Raw genomic sequence first — 18,201 nt, forward strand, 5'->3', positions numbered from 1 at the left:
CCACACTTCTCACCTGTCCCCTCTCCTCACCTCTCACCTGTGCTCTCTCCTCACTTATCGCCTGTCCCCTCTCCTCACCTCTCACCTGTCCCCTCTCCTCACCTCTCACCTGTGCCCTCTCCTCACCTCTCACCTGCCCCCTCTCCTCACCTCTCACCTGTGCCCTCTCCTCACCTCTCACCTGTCCCCTCTCCTCACCTCTCACCTGTGCCCTCTCCTCACCTCTCACCTGTGCCCTCTCCTCACCTCTCACCTGCCCCCGCTCAACACTTCTCACCTGTCCCCTCTCCTCACCTGTCCCCTCTCCTCACCTCTCGCGTGTCCCCTCTCCTCACCTCTCGCCAGCCTCCTCTCCTCTCCACTCACCTCCTTCATCCTTTCCTTCTCATCACCCCTCACCCTGAACGTCCTCACTCTTTTCTTCTTTCCACCCCTCACCTTCTAACTCATTTTCTCCCTCACCTTCACCTCCCTCATCTCCATCACTTATGTTTTAGTGGTGTGTGTGTTTGGAGTATTCAGGAGTTGTGTTTTAGCTGTGTTTGGAGTATTCAGGAGTTGTGTGTGTGTGTGTGTGTGTGTGTGTGTGTGTGTGTGTGTGTGTGTGTGTGTAGGGTAGGTTAGGGCAGGGCAGGGCAGGGTAGGATATCGTACAGGTGTAGACAGATGTGGAAAGTGAAACTATTTAAATCATCATTATCCTGCCTTTTAAAATCATATAAAGAAAATGTGGCACAATCAGAATGTGGATCAGATCAAGACAAAGTACACATGTTAGCACCAGGTATAAACAAGGCTTTGGTGGCAGTGTGTCTGACAGTATCTGTGGTTGTCTTGGTGACAGGTGTTCCATGGTAACATTGACAACAACACCCACAGGAAGAACTTCATCCAGCCGCCCATATATGGACGTAAAGGTCACAGTAAGTGATTTGATTGGTTTATGTTATTTATTTATTGGCTTGTACAGTGCTGTACTTCAGCTCTTTAATGTTTTCCTTTATTGTGCTTCTGTGAGATACCATTTCCAAAAGTTGTAAAGTATTGTAATACCAAAACAATACAGGGTTAACTTTTCCATGGCCAACCTTCGACTGTTCCCTCCCCGATTACTAAGGGCCACAGATTCTGATGTAAAAACAGCCCTCTCAAAGGACAAAGCTCCACTAAATAACCAGAACATTTAAAAGGGGACATCTTACATACATCGTAAATTAACAGTTACAACATTATTCACACTATATTGTGAGTATCAAGGTATTTTTGGGGGACAGAAAATGTAATCCAAAGTGTTCTTACTACTGTACAACATAACCACTGATATGGTATTTAGTGATACTGATGTAATACAATATTGTTGAAGTAACATATACTATGTGTGATACAAAGCAACAAAACACTTTCTATATAGTAAAACAAGCAACATAATACTGATATTTCTCTGTGTGTCTGTTTGGATATCCAATAAAAAGAGTTGGAATCAAGTTTTGGAGTCAGGTGTTGAATGGACAACTGCTAGTGGTTAGAGCGTTGGACTAGCAACCCGAATGGTTGCAAGATCGAATCCCCGAGCTTACAAGGTAAAAATACGTTGTTCTGCCCCTGAACAAGGCAGTTAACCCACTGTTCCTCGGCCGTCACTGAAAATAAGAATTTGTTCTTAACTGACTTCCCTAGTTAAAAAAAGGTACAAAATAAATAACAAAAAATAAAGGACTATATTCATCTGGTTTCTCTCTGCTTCAACTCTGGCCTCTCCTTCATAGTTCTCCATCATCTCCTCTATCTCCTGTCTGTGTCTCTCCTCCATCTCCCTCCTCTCATTCTCTCTCTTCTCTTTCAATCTCTCCAGCTTTCTCTCCATCTCCTCCCTCCTATCAGACTCCCTCTTCAGCTCCCTCTCCAGTTCTATTTTCTTCTCCTCATCCCTCTCTTCTTTCACCTGTCTCTCCAGTTCTGTTATTCGTTCTCTGAGAATTCTGATATCTCTCTTGAGCTTCTGGATCTCTCCATCTTTCTCCTTCAGAGAATCCTGCATCTCCTTCTCAAGCCTCTCTCTCATCTCTCTCTCCTCCCTCTGTTTCCTCTCTCCTCTCTCTCTCTGGATCTTTCCCTCCATCTCTCTAGCCTGGTCCTCTGCCTCCTGGTAGGTCTGACTGCTGTAGAATCTCTCTCTGTTTCCTGCCACCATCTCCTCTACCTGATCCAGCAGCTCTGATAATTGAGTGCCATGGGCCCTGTCCTTAATGTTGAGGACATGGTACCTGCTCCCACATTTCTCTACAAGCTGCTGGAGGTCCTGACTTCCTGCTTGGAGAAACTCCTCAATGCTCTGCTCTTTCAGGCCATCATCATGAGTGAATAGAATCACAGTGTGTTCCCAACAACCCTCCCCAAACACCTCCTCTATTCTCTCCAGCACCCCTCTCTCCTCCCCCTTAGAGGGCTCCACTGGTATGACCAGGAGGAAGGCGTGGGGTCCCGGGGCAGACAGACGGACACAGAGCCCCACATCCTGTCTCATCTCCTCCAGAGAGAGTCCAGGACAGAACCAGTCTGGAGTGTCCACCAGCACCAGCCGTCTCCCACACACGTCCCCCTCTCTCCTCTTACTCCTCTGGGTCACTGCAGAGGGGCTGGCCTGGGCCCCAAACTCCTCTCTGCCCAGGATGGTGTTTCCTGCTGCACTCCTCCCAGCCCCAGTCCTCCCCAGCAGCACCAGTCTCAGCTCAGACACACTGGGAGACACTGGGGAGTCTGGACTGCTGCTCTCTCCTCCCACTGCAACACAACACACAGCACTGATCAACACACTGACTCTCTGGAGGATGTACAACAGAGTCAAATATAATATAATCTACATCCATAACTCACTATCTGGAGGATGTACAACAGAGTCAAATATAATATAATCTACATCCATAACTCACTATCTGGAGGATGTACAACAGAGTCAAATATAATAAAATCTACATCCATAACTCACTATCTGGAGGATGTACAACAGAGTCAAATATAATATAATCTACATCCATAACTCACCATCTGGAGGAAGTAACTCCATGCTGTTTGTCCTCCTCAGTGGAAGTGTGGGGTCTGTATCTGAGGTCTCTCCTCCCACTGTAACACAACATAGAGAACTGGTCAACATACTGACTCATCAGAGACACATTTAAAACATAGTATAAACAAACTACAAATACATTACACATCATAGTGAAATATAGATTATTGGAGAAAATAGAGAATATCAAGATTGATGACAGTTTGAGACAACATGTATAACTCACTAAGTGAAGGATGGTCCACTATAAACTAGAAACAGTAGGAGACAACAGGACAATATTGATAACTCACTAAGTGAAGGATGGTCCACTATAGACTAGAAACAGTAGGAGACAACAGGACAATATTGATAACTCACTAAGTGAAGGATGGTCCACTATAGACTAGAAACAGTAGGAGACAACAGGACAATATTGATAACTCACTAAGTGAAGGATGGTCCACTATAGACTAGAAACAGTAGGAGACAACAGGACAATATTGATAACTCACTAAGTGAAGGATGGTCCACTATAGACTAGAAACAGTAGGAGACAACAGGACAATAGTGATAACTCACTAAGTGAAGGATGGTCCACTATAGACTAGAAACAGTAGGAGACAACAGGACAATAGTGATAACTCACTAAGTGAAGGATGGTCCACTATAGACTAGAAACAGTAGGAGACAACAGGACAATAGTGATAACTCACTAAGTGAAGGATGGTCCACTATAGACTAGAAACAGTAGGAGACAACAGGACAATATTGATAACTCACTAAGTGAAGGATGGTCCACTATAGACTAGAAACAGTAGGAGACAACAGGACAATAGTGATAACTCACTAAGTGAAGGATGGTCCACTATAGACTAGAAACAGTAGGAGACAACAGGACAATATTGATAACTCACTAAGTGAAGGATGGTCCACTATAGACTAGAAACAGTAGGAGACAACAGGACAATAGTGATAACTCACTAAGTGAAGGATGGTCCACTATAGACTAGAAACAGTAGGAGACAACAGGACAATATTGATAACTCACTAAGTGAAGGATGGTCCACTATAGACTAGAAACAGTAGGAGACAACAGGACAATAGTGATAACTCACTAAGTGAAGGATGGTCCACTATAGACTAGAAACAGTGATAACTCACTAAGTGAAGGATGATCCACTATAGACTAGAAACAGTAGGAGACAACAGGACAATATTGATAACTGACTAAGTGAAGGATGGTCCACTATAGACTAGAAACAGTGATAACTCACTAAGTGAAGGATGATCCACTATAGACTAGAAACAGTAGGAGACAACAGGACAATATTGATAACTGACTAAGTGAAAGATGGTCCACTATAGACTAGAAACAGTAGGAGACAACAGGACAATATTGATAACTCACTAAGTGAAGGATGGTCCACTATAGACTAGAAACAGTAGGAGACAACAGGACAATATTGATAACTCACTAAGTGAAGGATGGTCCACTATAGACTAGAAACAGTAGGAGACAACAGGACAATATTGATATCTCACTAAGTGAAGGATGGTCCACTATAGACTAGAAACAGTAGGAGACAACAGGACAATATTGATAACTCACTAAGTGAAGGATGGTCCACTATAGACTAGAAACAGTAGGAGACAACAGGACAATACTGATAACTCACTAAGTGAAGGATGGTCCACTATAGACTAGAAACAGTAGGAGACAACAGGACAATACTGATAACTCACTAAGTGAAGGATGGTCCACTATAGACTAGAAACAGTAGGAGACAACAGGACAATAGTGATAACTCACTAAGTGAAGGATGGTCCACTATAGACTAGAAACAGTAGGAGACAACAGGACAATATTGATAACTCACTAAGTGAAGGATGGTCCACTATAGACTAGAAACAGTAGGAGACAACAGGACAATATTGATAACTCACTGTCTGGAGGAAGGTCCTTGCTCTGTCTCCTCCTGACTGGGAGTATGGAACCTGTATCTGACGTCTCTCCAGGTTCTAAAATAATAGAACAACCATTTAGAATGGGAACATTTACCTCAGTGACACATGAAGGCACATAGACCTACTGAAGGGGAGTTCTGGGTTTCTATTGAAATGTTAAGTATCACATATCTCACTCACCAGTCATCTGGCCTGAGATCTCTCTTCTCAGTCTCTCTACCTCAGTCTTCACATCACATATCTGTTGAGCTGAAATAACAAACGAGGACTAGGATCTGAATTCTGTGTTAAAGACTTTAGACAGAAATATGATGCAGAGGGAAAGTATGAAGTGATGTAAAACAATATTCACAACTCAGTGGAGAGTCGACAATAACCTGAGAATTGAGGAAAGTACAGAAGACTAAATGTATTAATGGTGTGAATAATCTTACCCAGTTCAGCATTTTTATTGTTGACATCCTCCAGCTGTTTGTCTCTTTCCTTTAACTGCTTCTCTCTCTCCTCTAGTAGGTTATCTTTCTCTTCTACTTCCTGCCTCCTCTCTTTTAGTTCATTTGCTTTTCCCTCCAGTTGTCTGTCTTTCTCTTCCAGTAGTTTCATCATCTCTTTTTTAAACATCTTCAACTCTGAGAGTAATTAACATATTTAATTGGTTGTTTGAATAAGTAATGTATTAATTCATTCAATAGTATGCCTATGAAGACATTATCATCTGATGGAGGTCGTACATTTATTAGTAAGTATTTCCTTCAGTCAACAGTTATCTGAGCTGAACCAATCATCAACTGGTCTATTGACTATTTGATACATTACAAATGAATTAGTCTGAAAAACTGAATGACATCACTCATGTTCCCTGATTCAATCCTCTCTCCTCCAGACTCTCTCATACTTACCAAGCTCACCAGCTGATGCCTCCCTCTTCAGCTTGTCCTCCTGGGTCTCATGTTGGAAATACCATGAAACTGAGTCTATGGTGTAAAACAGAGAGGTGAGGTCTGTGTGGTAGACTATATCACTATGTACAGAACAAACAGGACCAATCAGATTTCTCCTGTCACCCTCCCTCATGTAGGGACTGTGGGCACCAATGATATCTGGTTAACTTCATATATAATGTTGTTTTGTTATTGTCCTATCTCTGATCAAATTATTATGTTCATTGTTAGTGATAACTAATGCATTGGGCTCTATGGCAGATACAGGATATTGTGTCAGGAGGCAGGGTTCTATGGAATATACATTCAGTAGAATCTGAAGAACATCTGACATCATAATCCAACCTACCTTGAGAACATTTGGTGAGAGTATTGATGAATGTAAAGAAACGTATTTAATTTGTAGCCTTGAAGAAGACACACTGCTGTTCACAAGGCCTGTAGTTTTTATAGTATCAGATTAACACTCTGGTCTGTTCTTTGTCTTGTGTTATTGGTTGTCAATAAACAAAACAGACAAATAAGTAATTACTTACCCCGTTCTGATCATCCATTATCCAAGATGGAGAGTCATGAATAATGATCATGTAAAACAGAATGCATTAGTTATTATTGTTCGAAAAAGGAGGAAGGGAAGCGCTACTAAGGTACACTATAGTATATTTTGGTAGATAGAAGGTGCTCTTTGGTAAAAGGTGTAAATTGGTCATCAAAAAGAACGGAGGACCAAGGCACTCTTCATATAATTAATTAAAATGCCTTTATTAGTATGGCATGTTCAATAGAAACAAAGTTGTTTAAAAACCGACGCGTTTCGGCTGCATGGCCTTCGTCAGGGAGTACAAAAAAAGAGAATACAATGTCCTCTTTTGAAAGGCTTTTCCAATTAGCCCTAATTAGAAGAGGGAGTGGTTACCAAATTGGACACACCTAGTAAGCAATAATATACACATGAAAAGGTGAACTACTGTAGCTATGTTATCATGAGCATACAACTCCAAGCTAGAAGCATCAGAACACCCAGAGAGGCAGTTCCAACCCTAACCATGACTGGGAGAAGTGTCCAGAACAAGAAAGCAATATATTCCACAGTACACCAGACCACAGCAAAACATGAACAACAGTCCAAACATAGTTGAGGGCAATTTGAGCAAAATGTCCACTAGATGACAGCAAATGGACCCATCACGACCCTACAGGAAGGGTGAGAAATCCATATCTTCATTTAAACCAGGGTACTTAGTGGCCTGTAGTTTGTAAATCCAAAAACTTTCCCTTTGGTTTAACTGTTTAAGACGGTCCCCTTTTCTAATAGAGGCCGGAACATGATCAATACCCATAGCTTGTAGGGAGGCAGGGTTACCATGGTGTAAGGACTTGTAGTGCCTTGCCATGGGGTAGTCTTCATTGCCTACCCGTATGGCGTACTTGTGTTCCGCCAATCGATCTTGAAGGCGTCTCTTTGTCCGTCCAATGTAGAACACCTTGCACTGTGGACATTCCAATCTATAGATGACATGAGTGGTTTTGCAGTTAATAAAATGCTTGAGGTAATACTCCATTTTAGAAGCATTTTATTAACTGCAAAACCACTCATGTCATCTATAGATTGGAATGTCCACAGTGCAAGGTGTTCTACATTGGACGGACAAAGAGACGCCTTCAAGATCGATTGGCGGAACACAAGTACGCCATACGGGTAGGCAATGAAGACTACCCCATGGCAAGGCACTACAAGTCCTTACACCATGGTAACCCTGCCTCCCTACAAGCTATGGGTATTGATCATGTTCCGGCCTCTATTAGAAAAGGGGACCGTCTTAAACAGTTAAACCAAAGGGAAAGTTTTTGGATTTACAAACTACAGGCCACTAAGTACCCTGGTTTAAATGAAGATATGGATTTCTCACCCTTCCTGTAGGGTCGTGATGGGTCCATTTGCTGTCATCTAGTGGACATTTTGCTCAAATTGCCCTCAACTATGTTTGGACTGTTGTTCATGTTTTGCTGTGGTCTGGTGTACTGTGGAATATATTGCTTTCTTGTTCTGGACACTTCTCCCAGTCATGGTTAGGGTTGGAACTGCCTCTCTGGGTGTTCTGATGCTTCTAGCTTGGAGTTGTATGCTCATGATAACATAGCTACAGTAGTTCACCTTTTCATGTGTATATTATTGCTTACTAGGTGTGTCCAATTTGGTAACCACTCCCTCTTCTAATTAGGGCTAATTGGAAAAGCCTTTCAAAAGAGGACATTGTATTCTCTTTTTTTGTACTCCCTGACGAAGGCCATGCAGCCGAAACGCGTCGGTTTTTAAACAACTTTGTTTCTATTGAACATGCCATACTAATAAAGGCATTTTAATTAATTATATGAAGAGTGCCTTGGTCCTCCGTTCTTTTTGATGAGTTATTATTGTTCATTGAATTTCTGTCTCATGACATAATTTAATGAAATACCATACATCAAATTGGAATGACTGTTCATCACATTCATTACTAATGTAAATCTAGGGAAAGGGCTGTAAGCAGTGCTACTATTGGAACAGTCTAAACATCACAGATTGATTCATACTAGGATATCAAACTGAATTCAAGCTGATTCCATGTTCATTTTGGAGTGTTAAATGTTGACCTCTATGGCAGATATATTGTGGGAGGGCTATGTGAAATGTTGACCTCTATGGCAGATATTTTGTGGGAGGACTATGTGAAATATTGAACTCTATGGCAGACATATTGTGGGAGGACTATGTGAAAGGGAAAGGAAAGGGGGGGATACCTAGTCAGTTGTCTAACTGAATGTATTCAACTGAAATGTTGAGGGCAATGTACAATATCGACCACTATGACAGATGTATTTTGTGGGAGGACTATGTGAAATATTGAACTCTATGGCAGATATATGATCATCCATTATCCAAGATGGAAAGTCATGAATAATGATCATGTAAAACAGAATGCATTAGTTATTATTGTTCATTGAATTTCACTGCTATGCGGATGACACACACCTGTACATTTCAATGAAACATGGTGAAGCCCCAAAATTGCCCTCTCTAGAAGCCTGTGTTTCAGACATAAGGAAGTGGATGGCTGCAAACTTTCTACTTTTAAACTCGGACAAAACAGAGATGCTTGTTCTAGGGCCCAAGAAACAAAGAGATCTTCTGTTGAATCGGATAATTCATCTTGATGGTTGTACAGTCGTCTCAAATAAAACTGTGAAGGACCTCGGCGTTACTCTGGACCCTGATCTCTCTTTTGACGAACATATCAAGACTATTGCAAGGACAGCTTTTTTCCCATCTACGTAACATTGCAAAAAATCCGAAACTTTCTGTTCAAAAATGATGCATAAAAATTAATCCATGCTTTTGTTACTTCTTGGTTAGACTACTGCAATGCTCTACTTTCCGGCTACCCGGATAAAGCACTAAATAAACTTCAGTTAGTGCTAAATACGGCTGCTAGAATCCTGACTAGAACCCAAAAATTTGATCATATTACTCCAGTGCTAGCCTCCCTACACTGGCTTCCTATTAATTAAGGCAATGGCTGATTTCAAGGTTTTCCTGCTAACCTACAAAGCATTACATAGGCTTGCTCCTACCTATCTTTCCAATTTGGTCCTCCCGTACATACCTACACGTACACTACGGTCACAAGACGCAGGCCTCCTAATTGTCCCTAGAATTTCTAAGCAAACAGCTGGAGGCAGGTCTTTCTCCTATAGAGCTCAATTTTTATGGAATGGTCTGCCTACCCATGTGAGAGAAGCAGACTCGGTCTCAACCTTTAAGTCTTTACTGAAGACTCATCTCTTCAGTGGGTCATATGATTGAGTGTAGTCTGGCCCAGGAGTGTGAAGGTGAACGGAAAGGCTCTGGAGCAATGAACCGCCCTTGCTGTCTCTGCCTGGCCGGTTCCCCTCTCTCCACTGGGATTCTCTGCCTCTAACCCTATTACAGGGGCTGAGTCACTGGCTTACTGGTGCTCTTTCATGCCGTCCCTAGGAGGGGTGCGTCACTTGAGTGAGTTGAGTCACTGACGTGATCTTCCTGTCTGGGTTGGCGCCCCCCCTTGGGTTGTGTCGTGGCGGAGATCTTTGTGGGCTATACTCAGCCTTGTCTCAGGATTGTAAGTTGGTGGCTGAAGATTTCCCTCTAGTGGTGTGGGGGCTGTGCTTTGGCAAAGTGGGTGGGGTTATATCCTTCCTGTTTGGCCCTGTCCGGGGGTATCATCGGATGGGGCCACAGTGTCTCCTGACCCCTCCTGTCTCAGCCTCCAGTATTTATGCTGCAGTAGTTTATGTGTCGGGGGGCTAGGGTCAGTTTGTTATATCTGGAGTTCTTCTCCTGTCTTATCCGGTGTCCTGTGTGAATTGAAGTATGCTCTCTCTAATTCTCTCTTTCTCTCTCTCAGAGGACCTGAGCCCTAGGACCATGCCTCAGGACTACCTGGCATGATGACTCCTTGCTGTCCCCAGTCCACCTGGCCCTGCTGCTGCTCCAGTTTCAACTGTTCTGCCTGCGGCTATGGAACCCTGACCTGTCCACCGGACGTGCTACCTGTCCCAGACCTGCTGTTTTCAACTCTCTAGAGGCAGCAGGAGTGGTAGAGATACTCTTAATGATCGGCTATGAAAAGCCAACTGACATTTACTCCTGAGGTGCTGACTTGCTGCATCCTCGACAACTGCTGGGATTATTATTATTTGACCATGCTGGTCAGTTATGAACATTTGAACATCTTGGCCATGTTCTGTTATAATCTCCACCCGGCACAGCCAGAAGAGGACTGGCCACCCCTCATAGCCTGGTTCCTCTCTAAGTTTCTTCCTAGGTTTTGGCCTTTCTAGGGAGTTTTTCCTAGCCACCGTGCTTCTACACCTGCATTGCTTGCTGTTTGGGGTTTTAGGCTGGGTTTCTGTACAGCACTTTGAGATATCAGCTGATGTAAGAAGGGCTATATAAATACATTTGATTTTGATTTGATTTGTATTTCTGTCTCATTACATCATTTTATGAAATACCATACATCATTTTGGAATGACTGTTCATCACATTCATTACTAATGTACATCTAGGGAAAGGGATGTAAGCAGCACTACTATGTGAGCAGTCTGAGAATGACTGAATGCTTCATAATAAGACATCAAGCTAAATTCAAGCTGATTCAATTTTAATTTTGGTGTGTGAAATGTTGAGCTATATGGCAGATATATTGTGGGAGGTTTATGGGAAATGTTGACCTCTATGGCAGATATATTGTGGGAGGGCAATGTGAAATGTTGACCTCTATGCCAGATATATTGTGGCAGGACTATGTGAAATGTTGACCTCTATGCCAGATATATTGTGGCAGGACTATGTGAAATGTTGACCTCTATAGCAGATATATTGTGGGAGGGCTATGTGAAATATTGACCTCTGTAGCAGATTATATAGAGGCCGGACTATGTGAAATGTTGACCTCTATAGCAGATATATTGTGGCAGGACTATGTGAAATGTTGACCTCTATGCCAGATATATTGTGGCAGGACTATGTGAAATATTGACCTCTATGCCAGATATGTTGTGGCAGGACTATGTGAAATGTTGACCTCTATGCCAGATATATTGTGGCAGGACTATGTGAAATGTTGACCACTATGGCAGATATATTGTGGCAGGACTATGTGAAATATTGACCTCTATGCCAGATATATTGTGGCAGGACTATGTGAAATGTTGACCTCTATGCCAGATATATTGTGGCAGGACTATGTGAAATGTTGACCTCTATAGCAGATATATTGTGGGAGGGCTATGTGAAATATTGACCTCTGTAGCAGATTATATAGAGGCAGGACTATGTGAAATGTTGACCTCTATAGCAGATACTTGTGGGAGGACTATGTGAAAGGGGGATACCTTGTCAGTTGTCCAACTGAATGTATTCAACTGAAATGTGTCTTCAATATTTAACTCAACCCCTCTGAAATATTGACCTCTATAGGATATATATTGTGGGAGGGATATGGTATGTAAATTCTGGATAATTTGAAGAACATCTATACATCTTAATCCAACCTACCTTGAGAACATTTGGGGAGAGTATTGATAAATGTAAAGAAACTGATTTAATTTGTAGCCTTGAAGAAGTCACAAAGCTGTTCACAAGGCCTGTAGTTTTTATAGTATCAGATTAACACTCTGGTCTGTTCTTTGTCTTGTGTCATTGGTTGTCAATAAACAAAACAGACAAATAAGTAATTACTCACGTGAAACTGATCATCCATTATCCAAGATGGAGAGTCATGAATAATGATCATGTAAAACAGAATGCATTAGTTATTATTGTTCATTGAATTTCTGTCTCATTACATAATTTAATGAAATACCATACATCATTTTGGAATGACTGTTCATCACATTCATTACTAATGTACATCTAGGGAAAGGGATGTAAGCAGCAATACTATGTGAGCAGTCTGAGAATGACTGAATGCTTCATAATAAGACATCAAGATAAATTCAAGCTGATTCTTTTTTCATTTGGTGTGTGAAATGTTGACCTCAATGGCAGATATATTGTGTTAGGACTAGGTGAAAGGGAAAGGGGGATACCTCGTCAGTTGTCCAACTGAATGTATTCAACTGAAATGTGTATTCTGCATTTAACTCAACACCTCTGAAATGTTGACCTCTATGGCAGATATTTCATCTATACATCTTAATCCAACCTACCTTGAGAACATTTGGGGAGAGTATTGATAAATGTAAAGAAACTGATTTAATTCGTAGTCTTGAAGAAGACACACTGCTGTTCACAAGGCCTGTAGTTTTTATAGTATCAGATTAACACTCTGGTCTGTTCTTTGTCTTGTGTTATTGGTTGTCAATAAACAAACAGACAAATAAGTAATTACTCACGTTGTTCTGATCATCCATTATCCAAGATGGAGAGTGATGAATAATGATCATGTAAAACAGAATGCATTAGTTATTATTGTTCATTGAATTTCTGTCTCATGACATAATCTAATGAAATACCATACATCATATTGGAATGACTGTTCATCACATTCATTACTAATGTACATCTAGGGAAAGGGATCTAAGCAGCACTACTATGTGAGCAGTCTGAGAATGACTGAATGCTTCATAATAAGACATCAAGATAAATTCAAGCTGATTCTATTTTAATGTTGGTGTGTGAAATGTTGAGCTATATGGCAGATATATTGTGGGAGGTTTATGGTAATGCTCCTGATCATCCATTATCCAAGATGGAGAGGAATGAATATTGATAATGCATAACAAAATGTATGAATAATTACAGTTACATTCAATCCAATTTCAGTTACATTACATTATTCAATCAAATACCATAGATCATATTGATATGACTGTTCATCACATTCATTACTAATGTACATCTAGGGAAAGGGATGTAAGCAGTGCTACTATTGGAACAGTCTAAACATCACAGATTGCATCATACTAGGACATCAGAAATATTGACCTCTATGCCAGATATATTGTGGGAGAACTATGTGAAATATTGACATCTATGGCAGATATATTGTGGGAGATCTATGGTAGGAAAATTCTTGATAATTTGAAGAGCATCTATACATCTTAATCCAACCTACCTTGAGAACATTTGGGGAGAGTATTGATAAATGTAAAGAAACGGATTTAATTTGTAGCCTTGAAGAAGACACACTGCTGTTCACAAGGCCTGTAGTTTTTATAGTATCAGATTAACACTCTGGTCTGTTCCTTGTCTTGTGTTATTTGTTGTCAATAAACAAAACAGACAAATAAGTAATTACTCACCCAATCCTGATCATCCATTATCCAAGATGGAGAGTCATGAATAATGATCATGTAAAACAGAATGCATTAGTTATTATTGTTCATTGAATTTCTGTCTCATTACATAATTTAATGAAATACCATACATCATATTGGAATGACTGTTCATCACATTCATTACTAATGTACATCTAGGGAAAGGGATGTAAGCAGTGCTACTATTGGAACAGTCTAAACATCACAGATTGATTCATACTAGGACATCAAACTGAATTCAAGATGATTCCATGTTCATTTTGGAGTGTGATATGTTGAGGTCTATGGCAGATATATTGTGGGAGGACTTTGTACAATATCGACCACTATGCCAGCTGTATTTTGTGGGAGGACTATGTGAAATGTTGACCTCTTTGGCAGATATATTGTGGGAGGGCAATGTACAATATCGACCACTATGCCAGCTGTATTTTGTGGGAGGACTATGTGAAATATTGAACTCTATGGCAGATATATGATCATCCATTATCCAAGATGGAAAGTCATGAATAATGATCATGTAAAACAGAATGCATTAGTTATTATTGTTCATTGAATTTCACTGCTATGCGGATGACACACAGCTGTACATTTCAATAAAACATGGTGAAGCCCCAAAATTGCCCTCGCTAGAAGCCTGTGTTTCAGACATAAGGAAGTGGATGGCTGCAAACTTTCTACTTTTAAACTCGGACAAAACAGAGATGCTTGTTCTAGGGCCCAAGAAACAAAGAGATCTTCTGTTGAATCGGATAATTCATCTTGATGGTTGTACAGTCGTCTCAAATAAAACTGTGAAGGACCTCGGCGTTACTCTGGACCCTGATCTCTCTTTTGACGAACATATCAAGACTATTGCAAGGACAGCTTTTTTCCCATCTACGTAACATTGCAAAAAATCAGAAACTTTCTGTTAAAAAATGATGCATAAAAATTAATCCATGCTTTTGTTACTTCTAGGTTAGACTACTGCAATGCTCTACTTTCCGGCTACCCGGATAAAGCACTAAATAAACTTCAGTTAGTGCTAAATACGGCTGCTGGAATCCTGACTAGAACCAAAAAATGTGATCATATTACTCCAGTGCTAGCCTCCCTACACTGGCTTCCTATTAAGGAAAGGGCTGATTTCAAGGTTTTCCTGCTAACCTACAAAGCATTACATAGGCTTGCTCCTACCTATCTTTCCAATTTGGTCCTCCCGTACATACCTACACGTACACTACGGTCACAAGACGCAGGCCTCCTAATTGTCCCTAGAATTTCTAAGCAAACAGCTGGAGGCAGGTCTTTCTCCTATAGAGCTCAATTTTTATGGAATGGTCTGCCTACCCATGTGAGAGAGGCAGACTCGGTCTCAACCTTTAAGTCTTTACTGAAGACTCATCTCTTCAGTGGGTCATATGATTGAGTGTAGTCTGGCCCAGGAGTGTGAAGGTGAACGGAAAGGCTCTGGAGCAATGAACCGCCCTTGCTGTCTCTGCCTGGCCGGTTCCCCTCTCTCCACTGGGATTCTCTGCCTCTAACCCTATTACAGGGGCTGAGTCACTGGCTTACTGGTGCTCTTTCATGCCGTGGAGGGGTGCGTCACTTGAGTTGGTTGAGTCACTGACGTGATCTTCCTGTCTGGGTTGGCGCCCCCCCCTTGGGTTGTGCCGTGGCGGAGATCTTTGTGGGCTATACTCAGCCTTGTCTCAGGATGGTAAGTTGGTGGCTGAATATATCCCTCTAGTGGTGTGGGGGCTGTGCTTTGGCAAAGTGGGTGGGGTTATATCCTTCCTGTTTGGCCCTGTCCGGGGGTATCATCGGATGGGGCCACAGTGTCTCCTGACCCCTCCTGTCTCAGCCTCCAGTATTTATGCTGCACTAGTTTATGTGTCGGGGGGTTAGGGTCCGTTTGTTATATCTGGAGTACTTCTCCTGTCTTATCCGGTGTCCTGTGTGAATTTAAGTATGCTCTCTCTAATTCTCTCTTTCTCTCTCTCGGAGGACTTGAGCCCTAGGACCATGCCTCAGGACTACCTGGCATGATGACTCCTTGCTGTCCCCAGTCCACCTGGCCGTCTGCTGCTCCAGTTTCAACTGTTCTGCCTGCGGCTATGGAACCCTGACCTGTTCACCGGACTTGCTATCTGTCCCAGACCTGCTGTTTTCAACTCTCTAGAGACAGCAGGAGTGGTAGAGATACTCTTAATGATCGGCTATGAAAAGCCAACTGACATTTACTCCTGAGGTGCTGACTTGCTGCATCCTCGACAACTGCTGGGATTATTATTATTTGACCATGCTGGTCAGTTATGAACATTTGAACATCTTGGCCATGTTCTGTTATAATCTCCACCCGGCACAGCCAGAAGAGGACTGGCCACCCCTCATAGCCTGGTTCCTCTCTAAGTTTCTTCCTAGGTTTTGGCCTTTCTAGGGAGTTTTTCCTAGCCACCGTGCTTCTACACCTGCATTGCTTGCTGTTTGGGGTTTTAGGCTGGGTTTCTGTACAGCACTTTGAGATATTAGCTGATGTAAGAAGGGCTATATAAATACATTTGATTTTGATTTGATTTGTATTTCTGTCTCATTACATCATTTTATGAAATACCATACATCATTTTGGAATGACTGTTCATCACATTCATTACTAATGTACATCTAGGGAAAGGGATGTAAGCAGCACTACTATGTGAGCAGTCTGAGAATGACTGAATGCTTCATAATAAGACATCAAGCTAAATTCAAGCTGATTCTATTTTAATTTTGGTGTGTGAAATGTTGACCTGTATGGCAGATATATTGTGGGAGATCTATGTGAAATATTGACCTCTATAGCAGATATATTGTGGAAGGACTATGTGAAAGGGGGATATCTAGTCAGTTCTCCAACTGAATGTATTCAACTGAAATGTGTCTTCAATATTTAACTCAACCCCTCTGAAATGTTGAGCTCTATAGCAGATATATATTGTGGGAGATCTATGATATGTAAATTCTGGATAATTTGAAGAACATCTATACATCTTAATCCAACCTACCTTGAGAACATTTGGGGAGAGTATTGATAAATGTAAAGAAACTGATTTAATTTGTAGCCTTGAAGAAGACACACTGCTGTTCACAAGTCCTGTAGTTCTTATAGTATCAGATTAACACTCTGGTCTGTTCTTTGTCTTGTGTTATTGGTTGTCAATAAACAAAACAGACAAATACGTAATTACTCACCCCGTACTGATCATCCATTATCCAAGATGGAGAGTCATGATTAATGATCATGTAAAACAGAATACATTAGTTATTATTGTTAATTGAATTTCTGTCTCATTACATAAACTAATGAAATACCATACATCATATTGGAATGACTGTTCATCACATTCATTACTAATGTACATCTAGGGAAAGGGATGTAAGCAGCACTACTATGTGAGCAGTCTGAGAATGACTGAATGCTTCATAATAAGACATCAAGCTAAATTCAAGCTGATTCTATTTTAATTTTCGTGTGTGAAATGTTGACCTCTATGGCAGATATATTGTGGCAGGACTATGTGAAATGTTGACCTCTATAGCAAATATTTTGTGGGAGGGCTATGTGAAATATTGACCTCTGTCGTGTCTTTGCTATCATTAAATTGAAGACTTATATTTTTATCAAAGATTCCTGTAATTAGGGATTACGTGATCAACTGAGTAATAACGTAACTAATTAACTATGAATTTGGGAGCACCAGGGAAAGTAGTCAGATTACAAAGTTATAATTTCCCAATATAACCTTTCAGATATTTTCATATCTGATCAATAGTCTTCTGATTAATGATTTATTTATTTTACCTCACGTTAGTCTCATTCCAAACGTCGTAAATTGTTGGTTATCTGCACGAACCCAGTCTTCACTATGAGTCATCCATACATCAATTGTCTTGAATCATTTATTTATTACTAACTAATTAATTCACAGAAATGCATAAACAAACAAACAAACTTAAAATGGTTACATGAAACGATGGGAGAAATATGCCCTAGTGGGCTGAACCGGCATGGCGGCTTGTTAGACAAAGGGAAAATTGGGGGTCGATTCAGAAGTCACTAGAGTTCATAATTATAACAATTGACATGCTAATCCTTACACATGAACGCTCACTCATTCGGGAACAACTGCAATCAATATATATATATTTACGCTCGATGTGTCGTCTTCACCGCTGGAGAAAAGTTAGTTTCTGTTGGAGTTCCTCCTGTCTCTGTCCTGGTTATTGTGGATAGTTCAGAGTGACATTCGTTATAGAATGGATGTTTCGGCGGTTGTCTTTCTTCGCGATCAATGATACCGAATTCCTAGCTGCAGACTAGTAGTCAATATCAAAGACTTGTTCTTATTCGTCTAAGAGTTTAACCACGTGTTATGGTTAAAGATT

General features: G+C 41.1%; 1 protein-coding gene across 2 annotated transcripts; it reads right to left on the reverse strand.

Annotated features, from left to right (window-relative positions):
• Window positions 1-1,323: 1,323 nt before the first annotated feature.
• On the reverse strand, window positions 1,324-6,167 carry LOC139577309 (GTPase IMAP family member 4-like). 2 transcript variants are annotated; one of them, XM_071404321.1, is made up of 6 exons: window positions 5,911-6,167; window positions 5,446-5,640; window positions 5,192-5,260; window positions 4,991-5,065; window positions 3,043-3,120; window positions 1,324-2,781 (listed from the first exon to the last, which is right to left on the reverse strand). In XM_071404321.1, the coding sequence occupies exons 1-6, from the start codon at window positions 6,083-6,085 to the stop codon at window positions 1,661-1,663; spliced, it is 1,713 nt and encodes a 570-aa protein (XP_071260422.1). In that variant the 5' UTR covers window positions 6,086-6,167; the 3' UTR covers window positions 1,324-1,660. The 2 variants fall into 2 exon arrangements, with proteins under 2 accessions (XP_071260422.1, XP_071260423.1); XM_071404322.1 differs by lacking the exon at window positions 3,043-3,120.
• Window positions 6,168-18,201: the final 12,034 nt, after the last annotated feature.

Source organism: Salvelinus alpinus, chromosome 5 (assembly GCF_045679555.1).
Source record: "Salvelinus alpinus chromosome 5, SLU_Salpinus.1, whole genome shotgun sequence".
In the NCBI taxonomy this organism is placed as follows: domain Eukaryota; kingdom Metazoa; phylum Chordata; class Actinopteri; order Salmoniformes; family Salmonidae; genus Salvelinus; species Salvelinus alpinus.

Coding starts and splice junctions, on each gene's coding strand:
- LOC139577309 (XM_071404321.1), bottom strand. CDS start 6,085: ATGAGGGAGGGTGACAGGAGAAATCTGATTGGTCCTGTTTGTTCTGTA. Junction 5,641..5,910: donor GGCATCAGCTGGTGAGCTTG/GTAAGTATGAGA, acceptor AATTACTCTCAG/AGTTGAAGATGTTTAAAAAA. Junction 5,261..5,445: donor CAATAAAAATGCTGAACTGG/GTAAGATTATTC, acceptor TTGTTATTTCAG/CTCAACAGATATGTGATGTG.